General features: G+C 35.9%; 2 protein-coding genes across 6 annotated transcripts in view; one reads left to right on the top strand and one right to left on the bottom strand.

The window, feature by feature from the left end:
* Positions 1–22,605, bottom strand: part of LOC139961180 (synapsin-like) — a 545,708-nt gene that overhangs the window by 23,615 nt on the left and 499,488 nt on the right. The gene's annotated exons all lie outside the window — the stretch shown is intronic.
* LOC139961190 (metalloproteinase inhibitor 1-like) lies at positions 1,535–9,510 on the top strand. Its single transcript, XM_071960195.1, has 4 exons — positions 1,535–1,779; positions 6,582–6,824; positions 7,272–7,396; positions 8,622–9,510. Exons 1-4 carry the CDS (start codon positions 1,656–1,658, stop codon positions 8,847–8,849), a joined length of 720 nt encoding a protein of 239 aa, XP_071816296.1. The 5' UTR covers positions 1,535–1,655; the 3' UTR covers positions 8,850–9,510.

Genomic DNA, 22,605 nt, shown 5'->3' with positions numbered 1-22,605 from the left:
TGAACACAAAAAAAGGAGTTTGTCAGCCAATCAGGTGTGAAAGTTACCTTTAGTAATGAATGCACCACCAGGCCGAGTTCAAGGTAAACAAATCATAAAATATATAGATCACTTAAGAACCAAACCAGTGAAACATGCCAATAGAAGAATGCATGATTCAACTACACTACCCCTTTGATAAGGCTTTGTGAACTATATTCAAGGAATCTTTAGCTTTCATGAATAACTGTTCAAACTAATCGTTTTGTTTTGATCACACCATTTCAATCCACTAGATCTAGAAAAGGGAGGGGAAGGTGGAAGGTTGGCATTCAGTGTGTGGTAAAAAAACTGCTGCTGATTACACACAAAAATAGTATGTTGCTTGAAACCATTTTAGGAATGATTTGAGAGAAGCAAGGAGCAGTTTAGCTCTAGTAGATCAACTTCTTTGGAATATTGTTCCAGTTTACAAAAATCTAAGAAAAGAAGAGAGATTATTTTGGCCCAATGTGAACATTTTGGTTGAAGCAAGTGGTGTGCTAAGGGCAGATTATGATTTGATTTCAACTTTATTTTATCCCAATAGGGTAACAGGTTTCTCAAGCTGCTATTGTGTGTTTGGTGTGGCCTTTCATTCTTATTTTTATGTTTTCCATTCATTTTATTCCCAGCAAGTAAACACTTTTACAGAATTATAAAAGAACAGTGACTAATGTGTACATATACAAGTGATATTTACATGATTATGTGCTATATTGTTATCTTATTGTGCCTATAATTTGAAAGAAAATGTACCCTGGCAACAACAAAAAATGAGGTCACTGGGAAAAGAAAGAAGCATGAATTCAAGAAGTATGCATATACTGTAGAGGTAACTACCTAAAAGCTTGTTGATTTATCAAAATTTCATTGAACTCTTCACAGAGGACATCAAATTCACTAACTTCATATGTACACAGATATGTGCCCAATATCAAACAAATTTATTCAACATGTACACTGTTTGCTTGACACTTACTTTTGGATTATGGCTAATCAAATCTATATTCAAATCACACACAATCAGTCTAGAGATTTGGGCTAATATTTAACACATATATGCAGGAGTTACAATTATAATAAACTATGTGTTAACTATGAAAAATATAGTTTACCAAGAATGGTTTTAAAACAAACTGATGTACTTTATTCCCTGTAACAAGTTATTTCACATGTTGTAGATATAAGCTATTCTCCCAAACCACTGCAATTCAATTAACAGTTAACTCTCAAATAAACAAGCAATACATGATGCTTTTGTCTTGCTTTTCTTTAGTTGCCTTCTCCATAACCTGCCCTTACACCTAATTGACTTTTCCTGTCACAAGCTTCCTCCACACCACAGGCATTCACTAACCCTCCCTCCACTCCTTAATTCTCTGAAAGGAACTCACTTCATTGGATAAAAGTTCCAGGAAGAACAAAACACCAAAGCAGAAAAGGGAAACTAGTGTGGGTGCTTTTTTCCAGGGGGAGTGACATCAATGGCAACTTCCTGTCTATCGAAATGCTTAAAAGGAAAGGGAATAGCTGATCAAGTGACAAAGTTTGGACAGAATTGGTCTAAGTCATATCAAACTCTTACATTTGAGGGAAACAGTTGTATAACTTGTTGAAAGAGTGATTTTATCAACATGAATATCTCTGGATTTACTACAGCCTTCTTAGTTACTATGGCTACAGCTTGGTGGATGGTAACTGATGCCTGCATGTGCATGCCTGAACATCCTCAACAGAAATATTGCAAAGCTAATTTTGGTGAGTTTTGATTGAAATTGTCTATGAGTGCTTGATTTGCTTATGTACAGTACATGGTTTGTTTTGAAATGGTGTTTTAACTGTTAGTTGCTTGTGTAGTAGAGATATAGCATTTATATGTATGACAACAATCTACTGGAGGTTTTGTATTGAAGTACTGTTTGTTTTGGGATAGTTATTCACAATAACATTTTCGAAAAATAATTATTCCTAGAATTTAAGATTGTAAAGCAGGAAAAGGTTACATGGAAAAGGTTACAACCTACTTGTAATTGAAATTTTTGTCGTTGAGATATTAATAGTCAGCAAATTAAGACAGCAAATTAACTTATGCTTGTTTTTATAACAGAATTTTATAGCACTGGCTTCAATGTAATCCTGGGTTTTCTACTCTTAGAAACTTAGCAATTCCTTATAGTTTCACAAAAAAGAAACAAGTATTGGCCTGATTCTGGTACACAGTTGGCTTAGTGTATCTGTTAAAATAATATTGTAGAATGCCTAGGCCTTTTCTTTTTGAAACAATAACCTCATATAACAGACCTTTGCAAATGCACTGGTGCATTGTGAGACAAAAATCAAACAAGTTTAGTTTACTTTTATATACTTTAGTGATACATAACAAATGGAAAGTAATTACTGCAGTATGTCAAATCAGTAATCATTAACATCCACTGCACTGCAATATTGCTATGAACCCATGAATTGGATATGACAGGCTCAAAAGTACAGTATTTGTGATCTCTATGCCCTTTATATACACAGTAGTATGCACGTCAATCATAATTTAGGTTTTAGTTAATTAGAAAGGAAAAGAGGATAGACAAGGAGGTTAACCTATGAAAAAGATCATGATGATGGTGGGTATCAGTGAGGTTCATCACACCGGGGGAGGGGTGGGGGGGTAGGGGTGGGGTGAGGTGGGAAATGTTTGCTTTCCCTCACAATGTGTAATTTCTTTACTCAATCTTTCCCCCATAACACATTGACCATTATGGATTTATAAATACAAATTACTGTTTTAACCAATTCAACAAATACATCTCTTTTGACAAGGTTTCAATTGTAATCCCTGACTTCTTTTGACATACATAATTTTATACAAATTTACAATCTATCAACTACTGTATATAATAACGAACCTTTGCTACACATTACACATATCAGTTGTTTCTTTCTTCATGTAAAAGATATTGTTGATATGCATGGAGGTGCTATTAAATGTAAATTAAATGTCTAGCCAATTTATTAAGACTTAAGGTTAAAATATGAGTGTATCAAGTGAAACAAAGATCTTGATGTGTCTTCCATTCAACCATTTCAAATTTTACTTGTCTTCCTCAAGTGTGTTTTGTAAGAAATTTGCTGTCCCAAACAACTATCTTTTACAATGTGGAGCAAAAAATACAGAAAACAGACATTTCTGATTTTTGTACAGATCTGTGCTTTACACACATACTGTAAATATGTATTAAGTGTGAAAGCTTGAATACCAAAAATGGAATATTAAAAAAAAAAAAAAAAAATTCCAATAGTAAAGCATTGCTTTGTCAACAGGTCTGCATATTGACATGCAACTAAGTATAGCATTGCTTTGTAAATAGGTCTGCATATTGACATGCAACTAAGTATAGCACTGCTTTGTAAATAGGTCTGCATATTGACATGCAACTAAGTATAGCATTGCTTTGTAAATAGGTCTGCATATTGACATGCAACTAAGTATAGCATTGCTTTGTAAATAGGTCTGCATATTGACATGCAACTAAGTATAGCATTGCTTTGTAAACAGGTCTGCATATTGACATGCAACTAAGTGTAGCACTGCTTTGTAAACAGGTCTGCATATTGACATGTAACTAAGTATAGCATTGCTTTGTAAATAGGTCTGCGTAATGACATGCAACTAAGTATAGCATTGCTTTGTAAATAGGTCTGCATATTGACATGCAACTAAGTATAGCACTGCTTTGTAAATAGGTCTGCAAATTGACATGCAACTAAGTATAGCACTGCTTTGTAAACAGGTCTGCATATTGACATGCAACTAAGTATAGAATTGCTTTGTAAATATGTCTGCATATTGACATGCAACAAAGTATAGCATTGCTTTGTAAATAGGTCTGCATATTAACATGCAACTAAGTATAGCACTGCTTTGTCTACAGGTCTGCATATTGACATGCAACTAAGTATTGCATTGCTTTGTAAACAGGTCTGCATATTGACATGCAACTAAGTATAGCACTGCTTTGTAAACAGGTCTGCATATTGGCAGTGCAACTAAGTATATCATTGCTTTGTAAATAGGTCTGCATATTGACATGCAACTAAGTATGGCATTGCTTTGTAAATAGGTCTGCATATTGACATGCAACTAAGTATAGCACTGTTTTGTAAATAGGTCTGCATATTGACATGCAACTAAGTATAGCACTGCTTTGTAAATAGGTCTGCATATGGACATGCAACTAAGTATAGAATTGCTTTGTAAATAGGTCTGCATATTGACATGCAACTAAGTATAGCACTGCTTTGTAAATATGTCTGCATATTGACATGCAACTAAGTATAGAATTGCTTTGTAAATAGGTCTGCATATTGACATGCAACTAAGTATAGCACTGCTTTGTAAATAGGTCTGCATATTGACATGCAACTAAGTATAGCACTGCTTTGTAAACATGTCTGCATATTGGCAGTGCAACTGAGTATACAGTAGCACTGCCAACAATGCAAATTTGTTCTAAATAATTTGATAGGAAATTTTGCAAGGTGTTATATAATTTTTGGGGAACCACAAAGTTACAAATTGTGAGGCTTACATTTTAAGAACAGGTACAAAATGTATTGAAAATGGGTATATTGGGGTGTCTGTGGACTAATTGTGATGTAATGAATTCTGCACTGCAAAATTTTTTTTTTGAGATTTGGCAGCGAGCCAACATGATTTGAAGGAAAGAAAATTTGCATTGGGACACTTAGTGTTCAATACTGTATACATTCCAAGTATCAGCAAATACAGTTGCAAAAGTTTATGTTCATGTAGGTCATGCAGATATGTGTAGACACATATACCTGCTACAGATGAATGTGCTCGTTGTACTTTTAAAAAGTTCTCTCCTGTAATTACGGAATAGTGATGCCTATTGTTAATTGAGACCTACTTTTCAAATGATTTTAAGAAAGAAAAGAGTTGTTACAGTAGTTATGATGACTAATGGACATGGGTGAATAATTTCCTGTGTTAAAATCCGAGATTTGGATGTACCAGCTGCCTTTATACTTTGCCATTTTGGATTTCCGGTCATAAGAATGTATCAAAACAGAGTAAATCAATCTATTGTGACATAAAAGCTACAGTGCTCAGATCAAAGTCTGAAGGACTTTCCATTCTGTTTCACCAGCAAATATATTTGTTGGTTCCAATGAAAATGAAGTAATGGCAATATGCATTCTATCAAATCTATTCAGAAATACTTATAGCAAATTAGAAAACTAAGTGTTGAATAAACTTGGATTCCACACAAGACCTTCTTCAAACTGATTGTAAATCTCTTTGGGTAATCTTTGCCATTGCTCATCAAGTCTCATGACTTCTCCTGCCACAGGGTTTTTTATTTAGTTTTGATGTTAATGACTCATATCTCAATTAGACCCTAGAGGATAAGATCCTCAGTTTTAGTAGGCTATTAACCATCAACTAGAATCAGAATCTTAACCTACATTGCTCAAGTTTTCTTGTAAAGAGGCATTCACTGCCAGGTGCACTGAAATAATTTAGTTCTACTACTCTATCTATCCCCCTGCCCACTCCACCATTCTGCCACATTCAAACAACCCAAGAAGAGGGAGGTAGGGGGGGGGGTAAAGGGGGGGAAATATATTCAGTTGGAATTTTGTTGCCAACTTCTCCCCATCTGCATATTTTGGTGTCATCTGAGCCACTACTGAATTCACTAGTGCTTACTACCTACTTTTAGCCTGTTGCACTATCATTGGTAACAACCATTGACTAACTTGTACACAGATCTAAAGTTCATACCTACTTTTAACTTTCAGCAGTATTTTGGCAGCACGGTCATAAGGATTTCTAATTTCCTGGTTGGGCGGGTTTACATGTTGGTTGTAAAATATCAACAGGTCCCTAGGAGGAACTGCTTCATTAAATAAAATGCTTTGCATCACGAGGGAACTCTTGATTTCTAAGGATGTGTTGTAATTATTTTTTGGTAGAAGAACAACACAAGAGAACAATGGGATACTTAAAAATTAGTGAAAGACCTTATCTCTCAGCTCCATATGTGACATCCAGGGTAATAAAAGTACAAACTTGGCTAATATTGACATCATCATTGTTGTTGTGACTGCATTGCCTCGTGTCCCAGGGTTCAAAACATCATTTTCTAAACCTATCCCTGGTGATGTTGGTTATGGTATCCATAATTTCACTTTTCACATATAGATGTTCCTCATATATTATATTACAGTATACATGGTCTTGTCTTTTGCCTTCCTGGTAGCCCATAAGGTATCATTACCTTATTACACAAAAACCAAATTGTAATAGTATTTCAATGATAGCTGATATGATAAAGCAATTACCAAACTTGATTTGGATTATCCAATTAGCTATAACCTGCTATTGTTAAGTTTTCTGTTGCTACTTGCTCTCAAAGGATGGAAATTCTGAAGGTATACTTCTTCATAGCTGGTCTGCTCAACCCTCAATTTTTCTCTACAATTCTATGAGATCATTGTACCGTTAAAAGCTCAAATATTATATTTTCTCATTTATGCAGTACTTAAAGGACTGATTATGGACAATGCCAACATGCAGGACAGTCGATGGAACATAACAGAGATGGTGCCCCGCAGTGTTGAACGAGACTTTCTTACCTACTATGTGCAAGTAGAACGCGTCTTTAAAGGAGAAAATGCTGTCATCCTCAACAGTGCTGGGATCACTGAAATTAAGACGCCACAGTCAGCAAGCTTGTGTGGAAACGTTGAACTTGAAAAGGGGAGAGCTTACCTCCTTTCAGGTAGAGATTTATGAGGTCTAAATATTTGTAAGAGGGAGGAGGCAACTAGTGATAACGGTACAATAGCTTTAGCAATTTATTGTTTTTTTTTAGGGGGGGGATACCTAACACCTGAAGAGCCACCCATTGCCTCTCCCACATTCTTAGCTATGTCACTAAATCTAGCAAAATTTTACTTATGGTACCCATAGCACTAACCAATGAAAAGTGAACTGATCTCATTGCATTTTATCTATGACTAGTACATAATGTATGAACATCTAAGTTTTTTTTTTTGGGGGGGGGGCAATTTTGCGATTTAAGTAAGTATACTAGGAATGGGAACAAAAATCGTAGCGTTTTTATACTAAAGAAGAGTTACTTAATGATAATAACTGATATGCAATATTACTTTTGGTTTTAACAGTTTCCAATCAAACTTAACATGTCCACAATTTTGATCCACAGGAAAAGTTGAAAATGGTACCCTGGTTATTGACATGTGTGACTGGGTAGTGGCCTACAGGGACATGACAAAGAAACAAAGACAGAGTGTTAGATTTTTCTTCAAACAGAACTGCCAGCTGTGCAAGGTAGGTTAAATAAAGCATCTTAATAATAATAATAATAATAATAATATATATACAGTTTTTATATAGCGCCAAAAAAAAAGTGCTGAATTTTTTTTTTAAAAAGAGCACAGAAACCTAAGAAACAACACAGACAAAAATATACAACTTAAAAAGAGTAGAAAGACAAAATAATTGACAAAACTGTGACCTTCATAGGCCACTTTGAATAGGAATTTTTTCAGTTGTTTATTGAAATGTTTTGTGGATATATAAAGATGTGCGAATATTGAGTGGTGTAGCTTTCCATAGCACCGGGCAGCGATGGCAAACGAGCGGGCTCCATAGGTCTTTGGGCGTGCGGTGATCTTTGAGGTGATCAAGAAGAATTGGAGTGATGTGGTCTTGTTTTTTTGTTAGAGTACTTAGACGAGCTGCCATGTTCTGTATTTGTTGTAGCTTAGAGATGTCTTTCTGTGGGAGGCCATACAGAAGGGAGTTACAGTTGTCGAGCCTGCTGATAACAAAGGCTTGCACTAGCTTTTCAGTGGTGGCTTGGTCGAGATACTTTCGAAGTTTGCCAATTCTACTCAAGGCCACGGTAGCTCCGCGGCAGATATTGTTGATATATCGAGTCATTGTTAAGTGACAGTCAAATATAACACCCAGATCACGAACAAACGGCACAGGCGTTACTTTTGAGTCACCAGCAACAACAGAAGATATTTGAAGAGATCTTGCAAATCCAGATGAAAGATGGATTAATTCTGTTTTGTCATCATTCAGGACCAGGAAATTGTTCGTCATCCAGAATGTCCTTTCCACTTTTGCGACTGTCAGCTGAAAATTTTGGGAATTCATTCCGATGAATAATTGCGTGTCGTCAGCGTAAATCATGCATGAAAGACCGTGCTTTCAGATGACATCCTCAAGGGGTGCAGTGTCTTCTGTGAATCCCAGTTAGTTACCAGATGAGTCTTGAAATTGTATTCATGAATGGAAGTTATTTGAAACCTCTGGTTATTTTTTTTTGCCACAGAAACTATAACAGTTTGTTCCAATAGCTGAGCAACTTGGCTGAATCCATTTTGATAACAGCCTACTGCTAGGCCAGAAACAGATGTTGTCCCATTCCTCATTGAGCAGCACTAGAGTTATATGTGGGAATATACTTGCCCATTACTCCTGTACTTCTGTAACAGTAGTTTCATTTTATAAATTTTCCTATTATGTTCTTCTCTTTATCTAGATTACTCCTTGCTTCAGCAAGCAACACTGTGAGCAGAAAGACTCCATTCCCAACAGTTGCACCTATGACATGACCAACCTCTTATCAGGATCTACTGATTGCGAGGGCCAGCATTCACGTTGCATACGATCCAGCGATGGTGTTTGCAGATGGGCACGCTCTTCACAGATGAAGGAATGCATCAGACATCGCACCCAGATGGCAGTTGGAAGGCCTCGTTGGCCTTAAATTAGGGATTAAAGTAGTGTATGAAACATATCACAGTTTCATTTGCACACAATAGTACTAGGTCAATTGCAATTGGTGTTGCAATCATTGCTTTTTTAAGTAGGGTATATACATAGTGTTCAAGCTTCATCAATTCATTGGGTTGGGCATGTTGACAAAATTGCTCTGAAACATGTACTATGACATGAGCACTGCACAGTTGAGATGCAAACCTCGAGGGGTTGGGGTGGGGGAGGATGCCTCACAATTGACCCACAGGATGTTCCTGAATCCATGTCTACATTCTGGAAGATGATTATATCCATCCCTACCTGTTGAGTTATCGCAAGTATGTGCCACATGTCATTTGAGCATGTTAAGTTTCTGTCATTTTGCAGAGTAAGCGTTCAGTCTTACACAGACCTTAAAGTGATGTAGCAAGTGGTAACATTTACTTGCATCTTAAAGGCCTATCTCTTACCCAATACTGCAGACACTACCACATCAATAATACATAATTACACATAGATTGTGACATTCAATGAAAAGTTTTAGTTATCATGCATGTACATAGCTTGTAAAAAATGTTAAAATTGCTTCCACACTGCTATTCATTATACCTAAGACTTTTTTACCTACACAATATTGTAATTGGTATTGAGAAACAGTAACCCCACCCCCACCTCCAAAAAAAGGAACAAGAAGAAGTGATGACTCACCCTGAATATTTAATTTGTATTCAGCTATGATAAAATTTATGTGTGTAAAAGAACCATTTTTGTTTTATTTTTTGGCAGCTAAGTTCAGATTGAATGGACATTTGATGTACAAATACTTTGTTTCTGAGACTGCATCATAACGGCAATAGGATTATTTACATTAAGTTTTAAGCAACATTTGTATATATTTGGATTTGTTTTTAATACTTGGGTTTTCTTGATTCTTCAAACTTAGTGCAATGATTTTAGTTTCAATATCAGAAGACATAAACTCAACATTTTATCTGGTATGCATAGCAAAATGCTATGCACATGACTATGTCCACATAATGTAGACAGAACTAGATATAGTGTTGCAATATTTTAAACACCTCATAATTGCTATGCAAATTCAAAACCAGTAAACGATCATTTCAACAGTATCTTCCACAAGAGTTAATGCAATTTCTCTGCAGGCTTTAACATGTTAAGATTTCTTCAATTGTAGACAACTTAAAACACTTCATATTAGTGACACACGCACACAGTGCAATTTTAGTTTTACTATGAAGTGGTTTCCTATTCATGTTTTCATTTGCAGTGGCAAATGTCTGCCATCTTTGCTCCCAGAACAGTTCAACTATGATATTGTAATTCCCCATAGTGAGTTACTGTTTAATCATATGCACTTTGGAGAAACAACAATGGAAGCCCAAAGGGAAATTGGTGACACTACAGTTGTCTCGAGAAAAAAATGATCCAAATTTCTAAAAGAAATTCTAAATAATGCTAATAAGAATGTGGGACTTTCATGGGACCATATATGGCACCATGCCTTTGTATATATAATTAAAAATAAGGAATAAAATTAGAAGAATGGTGCATGTCACTTTAAAGCCAACTGTATATACTCTATTGACAACTCATTTTCTTGTTTTATTTTAAGAATGGATTTTCATGTCATCATAACTTTCCATTTGATATTTTGTATATAGCATGTGTACATAACATCCCCATTTGAATTGTTACTTGTACATGAATGACAATAAAGATTGCTTCTCATGACAAAAAGAAAAGGCTGTAACATTTTTCTACTTTACCTCACTATGAGATGCTTTTAGGAGTCACCTTGTAGGCAAGAACAGTCGGGCACCCACCATTTCAAACTTTCGGACAGATTATGGACAAATGATACAGCGTGATTTCATTTCTTAGCCTGGAAGCGCTACAAATTGCAAACTATCTAATGAAACAGCTAATAAAGCTACAGAGGCAATGTACACAGCTACATTCACTTAGTAGGGAACGAAATAGGGAAGTTAGCAAGAATATATGGTAGCATGGTGGGCTCGTAATTGACGCACTCAAAGATTTGGTGAACGTCATTTATTAAGGACAACCCCAAAACACTAACCTTTATGTGATTTTCAGAAATACCTCAGAAATAAAATGATCCAAAATACTTATTCTTCTTTTCCCACAAAACCTATAGTTGATAAGAATTTGACCCAAAGACGTCTTGACACATTTGTCCATAAGCTTACTGTGTGCGTGTATCCATTGACATTGTACCCCTTTTGCCATGCTCGAAGCCTCTCTATGCATGCCTAGATGAAGCAGAGGGATCGTTCTTATGGAATAGTGGCGTCATCTTGTGCAATTTTGGTTATTTTTAGAGAGTAAGATTTCACCAAGGGGAAAAATACTTGCAACATTGGGGGGAGTATGTAAAATGCTTTAAAATGAACCAAAATACCTGAAATGGATTCATACTCGTGAAAAATGTATCTCTGCTTAGGTGCCAAAAAGTTAGGTTGCCTGCAGTATGGTTGCCATGGTGATATCTCAGAATATTTAGAGGTGTGTCAATAACTGGGGGGGGGGTGGTCAATGACGAAGCCTTCACTATATAGGCATGTGAATGGAATGGGACTGTGAATGGAATATGACTTCAGATCTGCTCAGTCTCTTAAATTAATTATTTTTATTGTATAATTGTCTGTTACTATGCATTCTGTCTGCAATGAATAGATCTAGATCATCAACATTTGTCTGTTCTTGGAAACCATACCCCCAAAATGTCTGCAAATCAGCAGAATAGTTCTGCCTTACTCTACTTGGCCCTTGATCTAAGGGTGGAGTGGGGGGGGGCACACAGCTGATAGACATCTTAAGTGTTTCAATAGTATTTCAATGGTTGAAACAAACTTGCAGTTTCACTAAAGTTTTAGCAGCTGCAAACTGTAAAACCGGCCCACCCTTTTGGCAAGCTATGGCAAGGGTAATGCCTAATATAAACTTTATAAAGTATATTTTTTGCCAGGTCTATATCAACTAGGCCTATACCTAGACTACTTCCAATCATCAGCTGTTCCTCGTAGCGGGAGTTTAATAGTTCTTTACTTAGCTTAGGCCTAGGCACATTAAATTAAGTTCAATGTGCCCTAGGCCTAAATATTGTCTAAAGTTCTACCAGGTCTAATCATGATAAAAAAAAATGCAATCAAAATAAATAAGTAAATTTGACTTCCTGGCAACCAGTGGTACAGATCAAAATGGTTAAGGAGTCCTGTAATTTCTTTGGTGCCTATTTCTGATTCTTGAAATCTGTGGCTGTGGAATATTCCATTATTTTAACCATAGCAACGGGAAGAAGCACAGACTTTAAAAAAGAAACACATTTTGTAACATTGCAATTACATTAATTGTGTACAGCTTGCGTGTACTTCAAAGCATTTGCCTACTTCCCACCATGCGCAGCCTATCCTAACTTAAAAAAGAAGTGTAGTCTGCTCGCTGAGCTAGGCCTACAATAGCCTAGGCTACATAGCCTAGGAGTAGGATTACCAAGGGTATAACGTTAGGTTTAGGAGAGCACTATGTTAGTAATAATACACAGAGTAGGAGCTATGGTACAGTAGGCCTAGGTTACGTATGTGTTTAGCTAGGCTGGCCTAGGTTGAACTTCGTGAAAAGTTTGGTTCATGTTTAAATATTGTTTGGATAAGTAGCAAAAAATGATGGTTTATGCGGGAAAACATACCTCTTAAAACCCTGGTAAGAACTAGCACATCATGTTCCATTTTGGCAAAAGATTACGAAGTTTTTCACAACAAATTTGGTTTCCATCTTGTTGAAGTTGTTGTACAAGAAGGTAGGAAAAAAACACGCGGTAGGCGGTGAAATGGTTGTAAGCCTAGCCTAACGAACGATTGACGGCAATAAGGCTAGATGTCAAAAGTTTGGAAACTTCGTAGATTTGTTGAATCTTTCGCTAATCTAAAGACGGAAGGGAAAGGAATATCCGATCTCTATCCTTTTTGATTTCTCCTTCACTGCAAAACAGACGGTAACTTTGATCAGCATCAAGTGTCCAGTATTTTTTCTACAATCTCGTACAATTCTGCAGACTACAATTACGACCGACGTGTGTAAATCTTTGCTAGAGGCTATATCATGATATCAATCCGCCCAGTTCACCTGCTATCTCAGGCAAGAGCCAAAAAAGCATAAGGAGAACCAAGTAGGATTTGTTTTTGTTTCTTTGTGGCTTGAATAGCAAACAGTGAACGAATGACAAACATATATTGCCAAATTATGGAAAATTGAGGCAATATAATATCACTTAAGATTTTCAGAGAGATGCGTATGAATTCGTTTGCTTGTGAGTAAAGTGGCTTGTTTACAAGTTAAGGAAAACGGCATTGAGGTCTCATTCTTAAAAAAACTCACAGCAGTTCATAGTACGGAAAACTTAAGGTGCCATGAATGTCCATTGCAATGTATCAATGTTTCAATCGAAGAAGAGTTTTACTTTACAGGACCTTCAGACAGTGGGGTCTTAAGACATTTAAAAGTGGGGATGGGGAGGGGGTAGGGACAGCAAAATGAGGGCATTTGGTGACACAGAATGCAGCAAGGGCAAACTAATAATGGTGGTGCCTAGAGTGGCAAGCCATCTGATCCTTTGTTGTTTTCCAGAACATATATGTCAGCTTCAAAACAGCAGAATTTTGGAGTAGACAAGTAATTATGGTCAGTCAGTCAAAAGTTGTGTATCTTCCTGCTTAAGGTTTTTCTTGGAAATGGCAAGTTTGGGGAGAGGGAGCAGGGGAACTGAAAATTTTTGGGAGGGGAAATATGCCCACCCACCCATCCCCCCCTCCCCCCATTTGACTTTCCCACTACATTGAGAGGAACATAACTAGACAATTTAATGTGTAAGTGAAGGTACGTTGAAATTGTTTTTAGCTAAAAATATGTCACTTTCTGTCATAAAAATGGACAATATCTACATGCTCAGAGGGGTAGCATATCTTGAGTTTTTCATCTGAGGTTGGTGAGGTGGAGGATGAGGATATTTGCTTGAGGGAAGAGAGACATTGTTTACAGATTAGGATTCTATAAAAACAATATGTGTGCATTCATGTAGTTCTCCTGACATCTTGTGGCACTCACTTTCCCTCCCCCTCTCTCTAATCCTGTCTCCAACCCTCAGTCCCTCATCCTCAAACATAATGAACTGTAGATCTTACTATTAGTATTAAAGATGTATGTACTGTATCCTACATACAAAGCAGCATTGCAATGGCTAATGCAATGATTGCTAGTGGTATCACTTCCTAGTTTTATTTTTTTTTATTTTGGTATCCTTCCCATTTAAAGTCTTGTGGCTCTAGAAGCCTAACATATTTGCTTACTTTAACCTAAATATCATTTATCCCAACCCCTCCCTTATCCCTACCCACCATAGAATATGCAGTTTCACCACTGCTAATGCTTTTGTAATCATCATTTGACAGGCACATACATTTTTTAAACATCCTTTATCTTCCTGTACACAGCAACACTACAGCACAGTACAGACACTTTTCTGAGAGTGTATGACCTGATAATCCTGAAACTACAATATGTTGAATGAAAAGTTTTACAATTGAGCTATTTGGCTATGCATAAAGTACATAGTAATAATGCATAATCAGCGTATGTACTTCCCCTCTATTTGATGTAGATATTCCAGATTACTTTTTTGCTTGACTTGATACCCTGACTACATGAATTACTATAACAAAGAGACACACAGTAGCTACGATGTATCCTGCATGACCAATGTTGTTGCCTGTCTGATTTACTTCTGAATGAGATAATTACAAGAAGGAATGCACTTTGTTTAGCCAGATAGGAAGAGTCAACATCAATGGCAAAGTTTAGATACAAATGCATTGAATGCAATATTGTATACTGCCCTCTATTTAGTACAAACTTTTGAAATGATTTGCAAGTGCATCATATTACAGTAGTTCACACTATTTCAAACTAAATGGTTCTGATCCAAATGTGATGAAATGGTCCAAGTATTGTCAACTTCCTAAAGTCATTTAATTTATTTCACTTGAAAAAGAATAATAAATGATCAACTATAAAAAAAATAATTACATCTGTCTGACTAGCCAGCACAAGTTGTAATAGGAGGAATACATTTGACTTCCTTGAAACAAAGCAAGATTACGTCATTCACATTTTTTATTCACATGTGGGACTGAATAAGACCGAAGTAGTTGTAGCAATCATTTATTTGGAGACAATGATAGGGCAAAACCCCAAACTTCCTCATTGTCTTTGTTGATGAGCCAGGGGTCTTTTTCAGAAGCCTTGTGAGGGATTATTAAGTATAGTGAGGGGAATGTCAGGAAGAAGAATGCCAGGGAGAAATATGCCAGGCAAGGGAAGGGAAGGCCAGAAAGGGTAGGTTGGAGCTGGGTACTGATGCTTAAGTAAGTATAAGTATTCATGGTGTTTTAGAGAGTATCAGTGATTATTTGTTACAAATAGACTAAAACACTTTTTCCTAATTCACCTGGCTGCCATTTTATTCATTTATATATTTCGTATTAATTAAATTTTACAACTTCTTGATAACCTTTCAAGATTTTCAAGAATGGACACATGGTCCTACGAAGCCTTGGCTTTGTAGTGCGTATTATTTTATTCTTTCTCAATTTGTTGTGAAGCACTTTTACAAACCAAACCCATAAACTTCCGGTCTAGTTTCCAAGTTTTCCGACGACATCCGGAACCATTCTCAGTCTTTTGAAGCCCAGCTATGCACGTATGTGGAGCAATTTGCTTCCTGTCAGCTGCTACTTCCAGGTTAAACAGACGACCTTTACAGGAAGTCATCCGTAGTGTATTATCCTTTTTTGCAGCTCATGACTTGAGGCTTTCCGTACACTGTCTATTTGTGGCAAACACATTAAACTGTTCCATTCTATTCTTACCGTTATTGTATAAATTAAAAGTCATGAGCAGAGTGACAGTTTCTTAACACTGAACTCTTTTGGTAAATTTAACAGGTATGAACATCAAAATTTCCAACTAACTCAGGAAATAAATTATCCGGTATTGCATTGCAAAATGCTATGTAAATTGGTCAAATTGCTACACAAGTGCAAAAGTGTGATTTTGTATACAGGAACAATGATATATTAAGAATATAATCAGAACCTATGACACTGCTACACAATTTAAACACAGAATTGTTCCCTGCATTTGCATAAACAATAGATACAAAGGTAAAGAGGGTGAGGGAATGGAAGGGGGGAGGGCAGAGGCAAAAGTGATGCTTCCATTGTTTAGATTTTCCTGATGCTGAAACACTTTTAGGACAAAAAATTGTCACATCTCTCTGAAGGTACTGGCTACAATATTCCTGCAGGTGCCTTTTTGCCTATACCCTTGTTTTTCTCTTTCCGGAGGTACAGCTTATAATTGAATGACATACTATGCAGCTGGTGAGGAGGGGGAAGAGGTTTAAGGTTGGGAAAGAGAGGGCTGTGTTTACTAATACTTGTTAGATGTATCCCAGTTCTTCACTGGATCCAGTCAGAATGTAGGCCGCTGCATCAATTGTTTTAATGACATTGGTTCATGTCCTCCAGCATAATTCACAGCAAGTAATAATATTCTGGGTTTAATAAAACAACATAGTTGTTTTATTTTATCCCTTATTACTGGATTCTTATGTCAACTTATGGCAAGCTTTTTTGACTACAGATTAAAGTTGTACTAAATACTACTTTGTTGGTGATATCTACTGTATCTACAAAAAGAGAAAACTGCCCTCTACAAAGTTCAATTTCACCAAACTAAACTAATGCTTGTGTTGCTCTTCCGGAACCTTTCAGGACAGACTACTGTTTTGATGTGTTTCTATAGTGTCCACTATTTTGAATTTTGGAATAAATTCCATCACATCAAATACTTCCTGAGGTCTAGTAGCAGTCGCATCCTTTGAGTTCTCACAACATTACCGTACAAAGCGGAACAACCTAAACTGAACCAAGTTGTAGAGGAAGTTGTAAACACTGTATTGTTCCCTCATTGAATAAGAGTGCTTCCTGACAATACATGCCTAATCTGTGGTCCCTTTGGGAACACTTTCATTTTTGAACAGACCAAAGAAAATATACCATCTTTAGAAAGAGTTGCAAATTACCCATGATAACCCCTGTGTGGTTCTGTTTAACAATTCTTAAGAGGAAACACCACAGGGGAACCCCAAGAGAATATACACAGCTTTAAAATTTTAAACATAACAGTTTCAATAAGCTACGTTAAACACAGTCCTCTTACACACATTGAATGAATATGTGGGAACAACAGAAATAAACCATAATATATTTGAAACAGTAGCCAAATAAGAAATTTCAAACTTAATAATTTTACCAATTTTGCAATACCCTGATTTATATCTCTTATTGTTTTGCTACCAAGCATAATTCAAAAGCAAATAAAAAATACAATATTTAAGCTTCATATATAATTGACTAAGTTTGAAATAAATCACCCTTACTTATTCTTTCACTCATGTAACTTCTCTTCTCAAACTAACAATATGGGGTCAGAATTTTCAAAATACAAGCTGAAACCAATGGCTCATAAAGCAGCTGCACTAGACTGAATAAGTTCTAGAGACAGCTAGTTCTCTATTAGTCACCCTCCCTCCCCCCTCCCCTCCCACTCTCTTTCCGTCCCACTCTCCTTCCGTCCCACTCTCGTTCTTCCTCTCTCATCTTAGATACATCTTTTGCTTTATATAGCATTATGGCACTGCTCATCCTTATCTGCATAGGTTGTCAGTATAAATTGCTACTTAGTTACACAAATGAAACTATTCAAATTGGCTTTGATATCCATGAACAGTATACTAGAAAGTTGAGACATGGTAACTCTTGGTCGATTCAAAACTTGTCTAAATTCTTGTTGTTTGTTTATGTACTTTCTAAAGCTGACAAGCTCAACTGCCAGGGTATACCTTTTAGGATTAAAATCATGGGGGAAATACTTAAAAGTGAAATTTACAGCAATGACAGAGAGCTTTAAATTTGGAGACAACAGCTGTGTGCACTTTTAAACTTGATTCATGTCTTGTAGGATCCATACAGGGAGTTGAAGATACTTTATCTTGAATTATTAATTTGAAATCCTTGGTTGGTTGATGGATAAGGGATTGACAAACAGTCTCTAATGATCTGCATATATATATATATATATATATATATGTATATATATATATGTATATATATATATATATATATATATATATATATATATATATATAACTTAGTTTAGATAATTCAAAACAAAGTAACATTTAGGCAATCCCAAATGTGACTACACTAAAAATACTTCACAGGTGATGAAAACTGTTTTAACAACAATATAGTGTTTGTACAAACTAATCCACAATAACCAAATACATGTTTAACTTGGGTCCTTATCTTTATACCACAATTCATGTAGATTCTAGAGGAGTAGGACATTCAACAGCGTCCCAAATTAACAAAGATATAGAGTTTTCAGAAATTGTTTACTTCTCATATAATCCACTTAAAGGGTCATGAACTGTCTTTCATGTTTGATCAAATTACCAAACAAACAACAACTCCCTGACCATGCTGTATAAGTTGCTTTGGGACTTACGGTTTGTGTTGGCTTGGCAACAGACCACAGTTATTACCTGTTGGCCATGTCAGTGGCTAGCTTTGTCAAACCATAAAATATTTCAGTCTAGACCAGCAGGAAGCTCTGGATGTCCACATGTACATCCACAGTCTCTACCCACCTGATGACCAACGGATAACCTCCTGAACACAGGTCAAAGGTCAGAATCATCAACTTGCTTCTTTGTGGTTGTTCTATTGCTTATTTCTAGTTTCATATTGATTTGTATTGAAAAGTTAAAATTGTTATAACCATGTTTGTATTCAAATAAAGTGTATTTGGCGAGTACCGCAGCTAGGCAAACATACTACGCTATACTAAGTTTAATAACAGACTCAGTGGTCAGTGTTCTATAGCTTCCACAAGAAAGTATAAAATTCTAACAACAACTTCATACAGATTGCCATCATCAGTTTTCAGATTTCTTGGGAAATCCATCAAACAATATCCACACAGAAGGAGCAAAACAGTCAACTAATTAATATTAATTGGTGAGTGATTAATGATGACTCTCCAATGTAAAACTGTTGTAACTCACAATTTGCTTTTTAATAATAGTACTAAATACTAATCTTAGGCAGAAAAGAAGTTTACCTTCATTTTATTGATTGAAATTTCGGATCTGCAGGGACTTGCCACGTCTACCACTCTCATTATGTAACTTGGTGGCCCTTAAGTGCAGACTCAACACAGGATACAGACAGGATGAAATATGCTTTGAAAACAATATTAATATGAATATTGCTATGGTCTGAACTTGATGGGAAAGGAAATCAGCCAGAAATGTGGTCACATTTTCTGTTTTGATTACATAATTAGTCTAAGAGGACCTAAACAGATAATGGAAGATGTTTCCTGAATTAGAACCAATCACTACAAACCGTTTTTTTAACTCTGCTGTTGAAGGCCAACATACGCAGATGTAGGACAGGTATGGTACCAATCAGATAAAACAATGGTGAGAAAAATTTATTGAAGAAATGCCAATTTTGAGCAGATTCAGATTCACGTCAGGAAAAAAAGCCATAGCTGTATAAATTGTAGTAGCATAATATTCCAATTTCTTGTCTATCAACACCTCTCATGAACTTTGTACATACAGATGTGATGTAACAAAGATGGAAACTATGGTATTTTTCATTGGTATTTGGTATCACTTGCCAAACAGCAGCTCCCTGGTAAAATGCCCATATAGATTTGCTTACAATATTGGAGGTACAATCTGTGAGATGAAAACACAGAAAATAAAGGCAGTGTTGTGCAGGGTATGCCTCAAACAGGAACTGTAACTTATCATAGTGTACATGGAATAGTAAAGTTGGATGTTGCTGCCCTCACTTTGGAACTATTCATATAAATTAAAAGAATAGTCCAGGTCAAAATTGTTTATTGATATGTTTGAGAGGAACATAATCTAAGCATTCTGGTGAAATTTGCGTACCAAAAGTTAACTTGGGACAAACAGGTGAGACATCACTGTAGCACACTGATATATTATGTTTTGTTTTCCTTTAAAATTTACGCTTAATTTTATACTCCACAATTGGTAGCATCAATAATGTGAATGTCCATCTAGGTTTTGGTATTTTATCAACTTCACCCCCCCACCCTCCCCCCTTTAGACAAACTAGAAACCCTATCCAATCCAATCCAAGGTCAAATCAATAGACTGAAAAATAAAGAAAAAAACAAAACAATATTTGTCAGTGTGCAACTATGACATCACACCTGTTTGCTTCAAGTTCACTTTTGGTAGAATATCAGATAACTTCAACTGTCAATATCTCAAAAATGTTTTTTTGTAATTATATGAAAATTTCACCAGCATGCTTAGATTATGTTCCTTTTTAATATATCAAAATGAAATTTTGACCTGGACTTTTCTTTTAAGGAACTTTACTGTATGACAAACCCAGCTGCCATTGTAATGTAAGTCTGTATGATTCTGCAGTGTATAGGGCTTGAGCATAAAATAAACACACAAACTTGCTATTTTTACTTCTTTAGACTCTGAATATTTAATTGTCAAATAGAAGCTTGGATCCATTGATAAAAGTATTGTAACATCCATCTCAGGGCAATAAATAAGGAATAAGTTAATCTCTATCACTTTGGAACATTAAGCTTTAGTGTTTGCTGCCCTCGATATCAGATATTAGAAAAGGAACTAGGAATCAAAAACCTGTGACAGTGTGTTTAAGATTATATTGTTTGCACTCGTCACATGATGTAACTTTGTTAATGAAAGAAGTCAAGTGCTTTAATAATAGATCAAAAGATAAAGTCACTTGCAAACCAGACATTCCATAAATAGTTTTATTAACAATTTTGTTAAGGAGATAGCACTGGCTTGATTTTCCCTTAGAAAAGATCAACTGATTATCTGGAAACATTTGAATGGTTATAGTTATCGTTCACGTCTGATTTGTTAGCATAGTCTACGGAAGAAATGCTTAATAGCTTAATTAGCACAATAGACAGGAAATGATAGCAGGAATGATTACTGGGGAAAAAAAGAAGGAATTTAAAAATAACTGATTCATGAAAAATAAATATCAAGATTGCTTTTGTGAAAAATACTTCAGAAAGGTATTAGTCTTAAAGATAATATTTTTTACCTGATTTGTAGCTTAACTGTAATTCCTTTTATGTGATCTGTTCTTGTATAACACGTGTTGCAATTAACTCCAGAACGTGTTGCAATTAACTCCAGAGTAAGGATGCAAGGACTGGGATTTTCTTACTTGACAAATTATATTTGACTTGGCTTAATCTGTCACAACTGATTTATTCAAATAACAAACATTTAGGTCAGTTATTACCACTAAGTTTGGTAGTTTCTGATCTTCAAATGAGGTGAATCTATCCTTACACGCAGCTTCCACATGTACATGAGTGCCACATATAAACAGTTTAGCAGGCTTAGCTATATACATGTAATGTTTTACTTGAATAACTGCACAGGCACTAGCCAGAATGATGGAGGATAGAACTGCTTTGACAGTTTGTTGCATCTCTCAGTCCAGAACATTTATAACCACCAAATCTGACACTTTTTTTTCAACACAACGATAAATTGTGAATAACTGATAGAATGTATCAGACATGCTAGTAAGAGCCTGCATATGCAATTCCAGCAAAATGCACAGGAAGCACGCAGTACAGACATTCCAGAAATATTTACTCTCTTGATCAATTATCTTCTGTATCTTTCTGGATGTAAAATTTTTAGGTGTTTCTTAATATTTGCTTAATTTCTTGCATAATTCACTCCGAGCAAACAAAACTCATATCTCTGAAGACAGCTTTTCAATATAACTGTACCTGTCGCCTACAGCAGTTGTTTACTACAACTTGTGGTTTACCCTCAGCCCACATGCTGAAAAGAATTGCTGTGACAGCACAAATATTTCAACTATGCCATTCACAAAGTCACAAACAAGGATGTCAGTGGGGTCTGTGATTGGTCTTTTGAAATGAATTATTCATGTGGCAATTAGATGAGGTTTTCTGTGAAATGATTGGATAAAAGTGTGTCATGGTAGTCAAGTAGAGAAGAGATAATTGAGAGCAGACTAGGATAAATAAGATATTAGCATCAGTAGTTTCAACTCTTGGCGAGGTTACAAATGAATTATTCATTTTAATATTAAATGAGGTTTTCTGTGAAATCATTGGAGTAAAGTGTGCCACAGTAGCCAAGCCAGGAAAGATACCTGAGTGCTGACTGCAGGATAAAGGATAGCGGTATAATCAACAACATTCATGAAGGGCTATGATAAATGAATTATTCATGAATGGGGTCAACAACAATGCAATCCACAGCTCATGTTGATTCCATAAAAGAGATGACCGCGTAGGGGGAACTGATTTTTTAGAGTGGGCTGATTAGCATATGAATAGTGTGATTATTCATAACCTGTTGATTTGAGTAGAAATTGGTTACACAGATGTGCATGACCACAGCTATCAGCATCAGCCAACATATCGGAATAGCATGTTTTGATCAATTACTGAGGGCTGACTGAGGAAATAGTAAAACAAACCAATTTGAGTAGGAGGTTGGAAAATATTTT

This window comes from Apostichopus japonicus, chromosome 20 (genome assembly GCF_037975245.1).
Source record: "Apostichopus japonicus isolate 1M-3 chromosome 20, ASM3797524v1, whole genome shotgun sequence".
Lineage (NCBI taxonomy): Eukaryota > Metazoa > Echinodermata > Holothuroidea > Aspidochirotida > Stichopodidae > Apostichopus > Apostichopus japonicus.
The sequence above is the reverse complement of the archived record's forward strand: the minus strand, read 5'-3'. Positions and strand labels throughout refer to the sequence as shown.

What these genes read in the sequence shown, in the direction of transcription:
- LOC139961190 (XM_071960195.1), top strand. Translation starts at nt 1,656, where the DNA reads ATGAATATCTCTGGATTTACTACAGCCTTCTTAGTTACTATGGCTACA. An exon ending in GAGAGCTTACCTCCTTTCAG is followed by an intron (nt 6,825 to 7,271) that starts GTAGAGATTTAT and finishes TTTGATCCACAG; the next exon opens with GAAAAGTTGAAAATGGTACC. An exon ending in AGAACTGCCAGCTGTGCAAG is followed by an intron (nt 7,397 to 8,621) that starts GTAGGTTAAATA and finishes CTCTTTATCTAG; the next exon opens with ATTACTCCTTGCTTCAGCAA.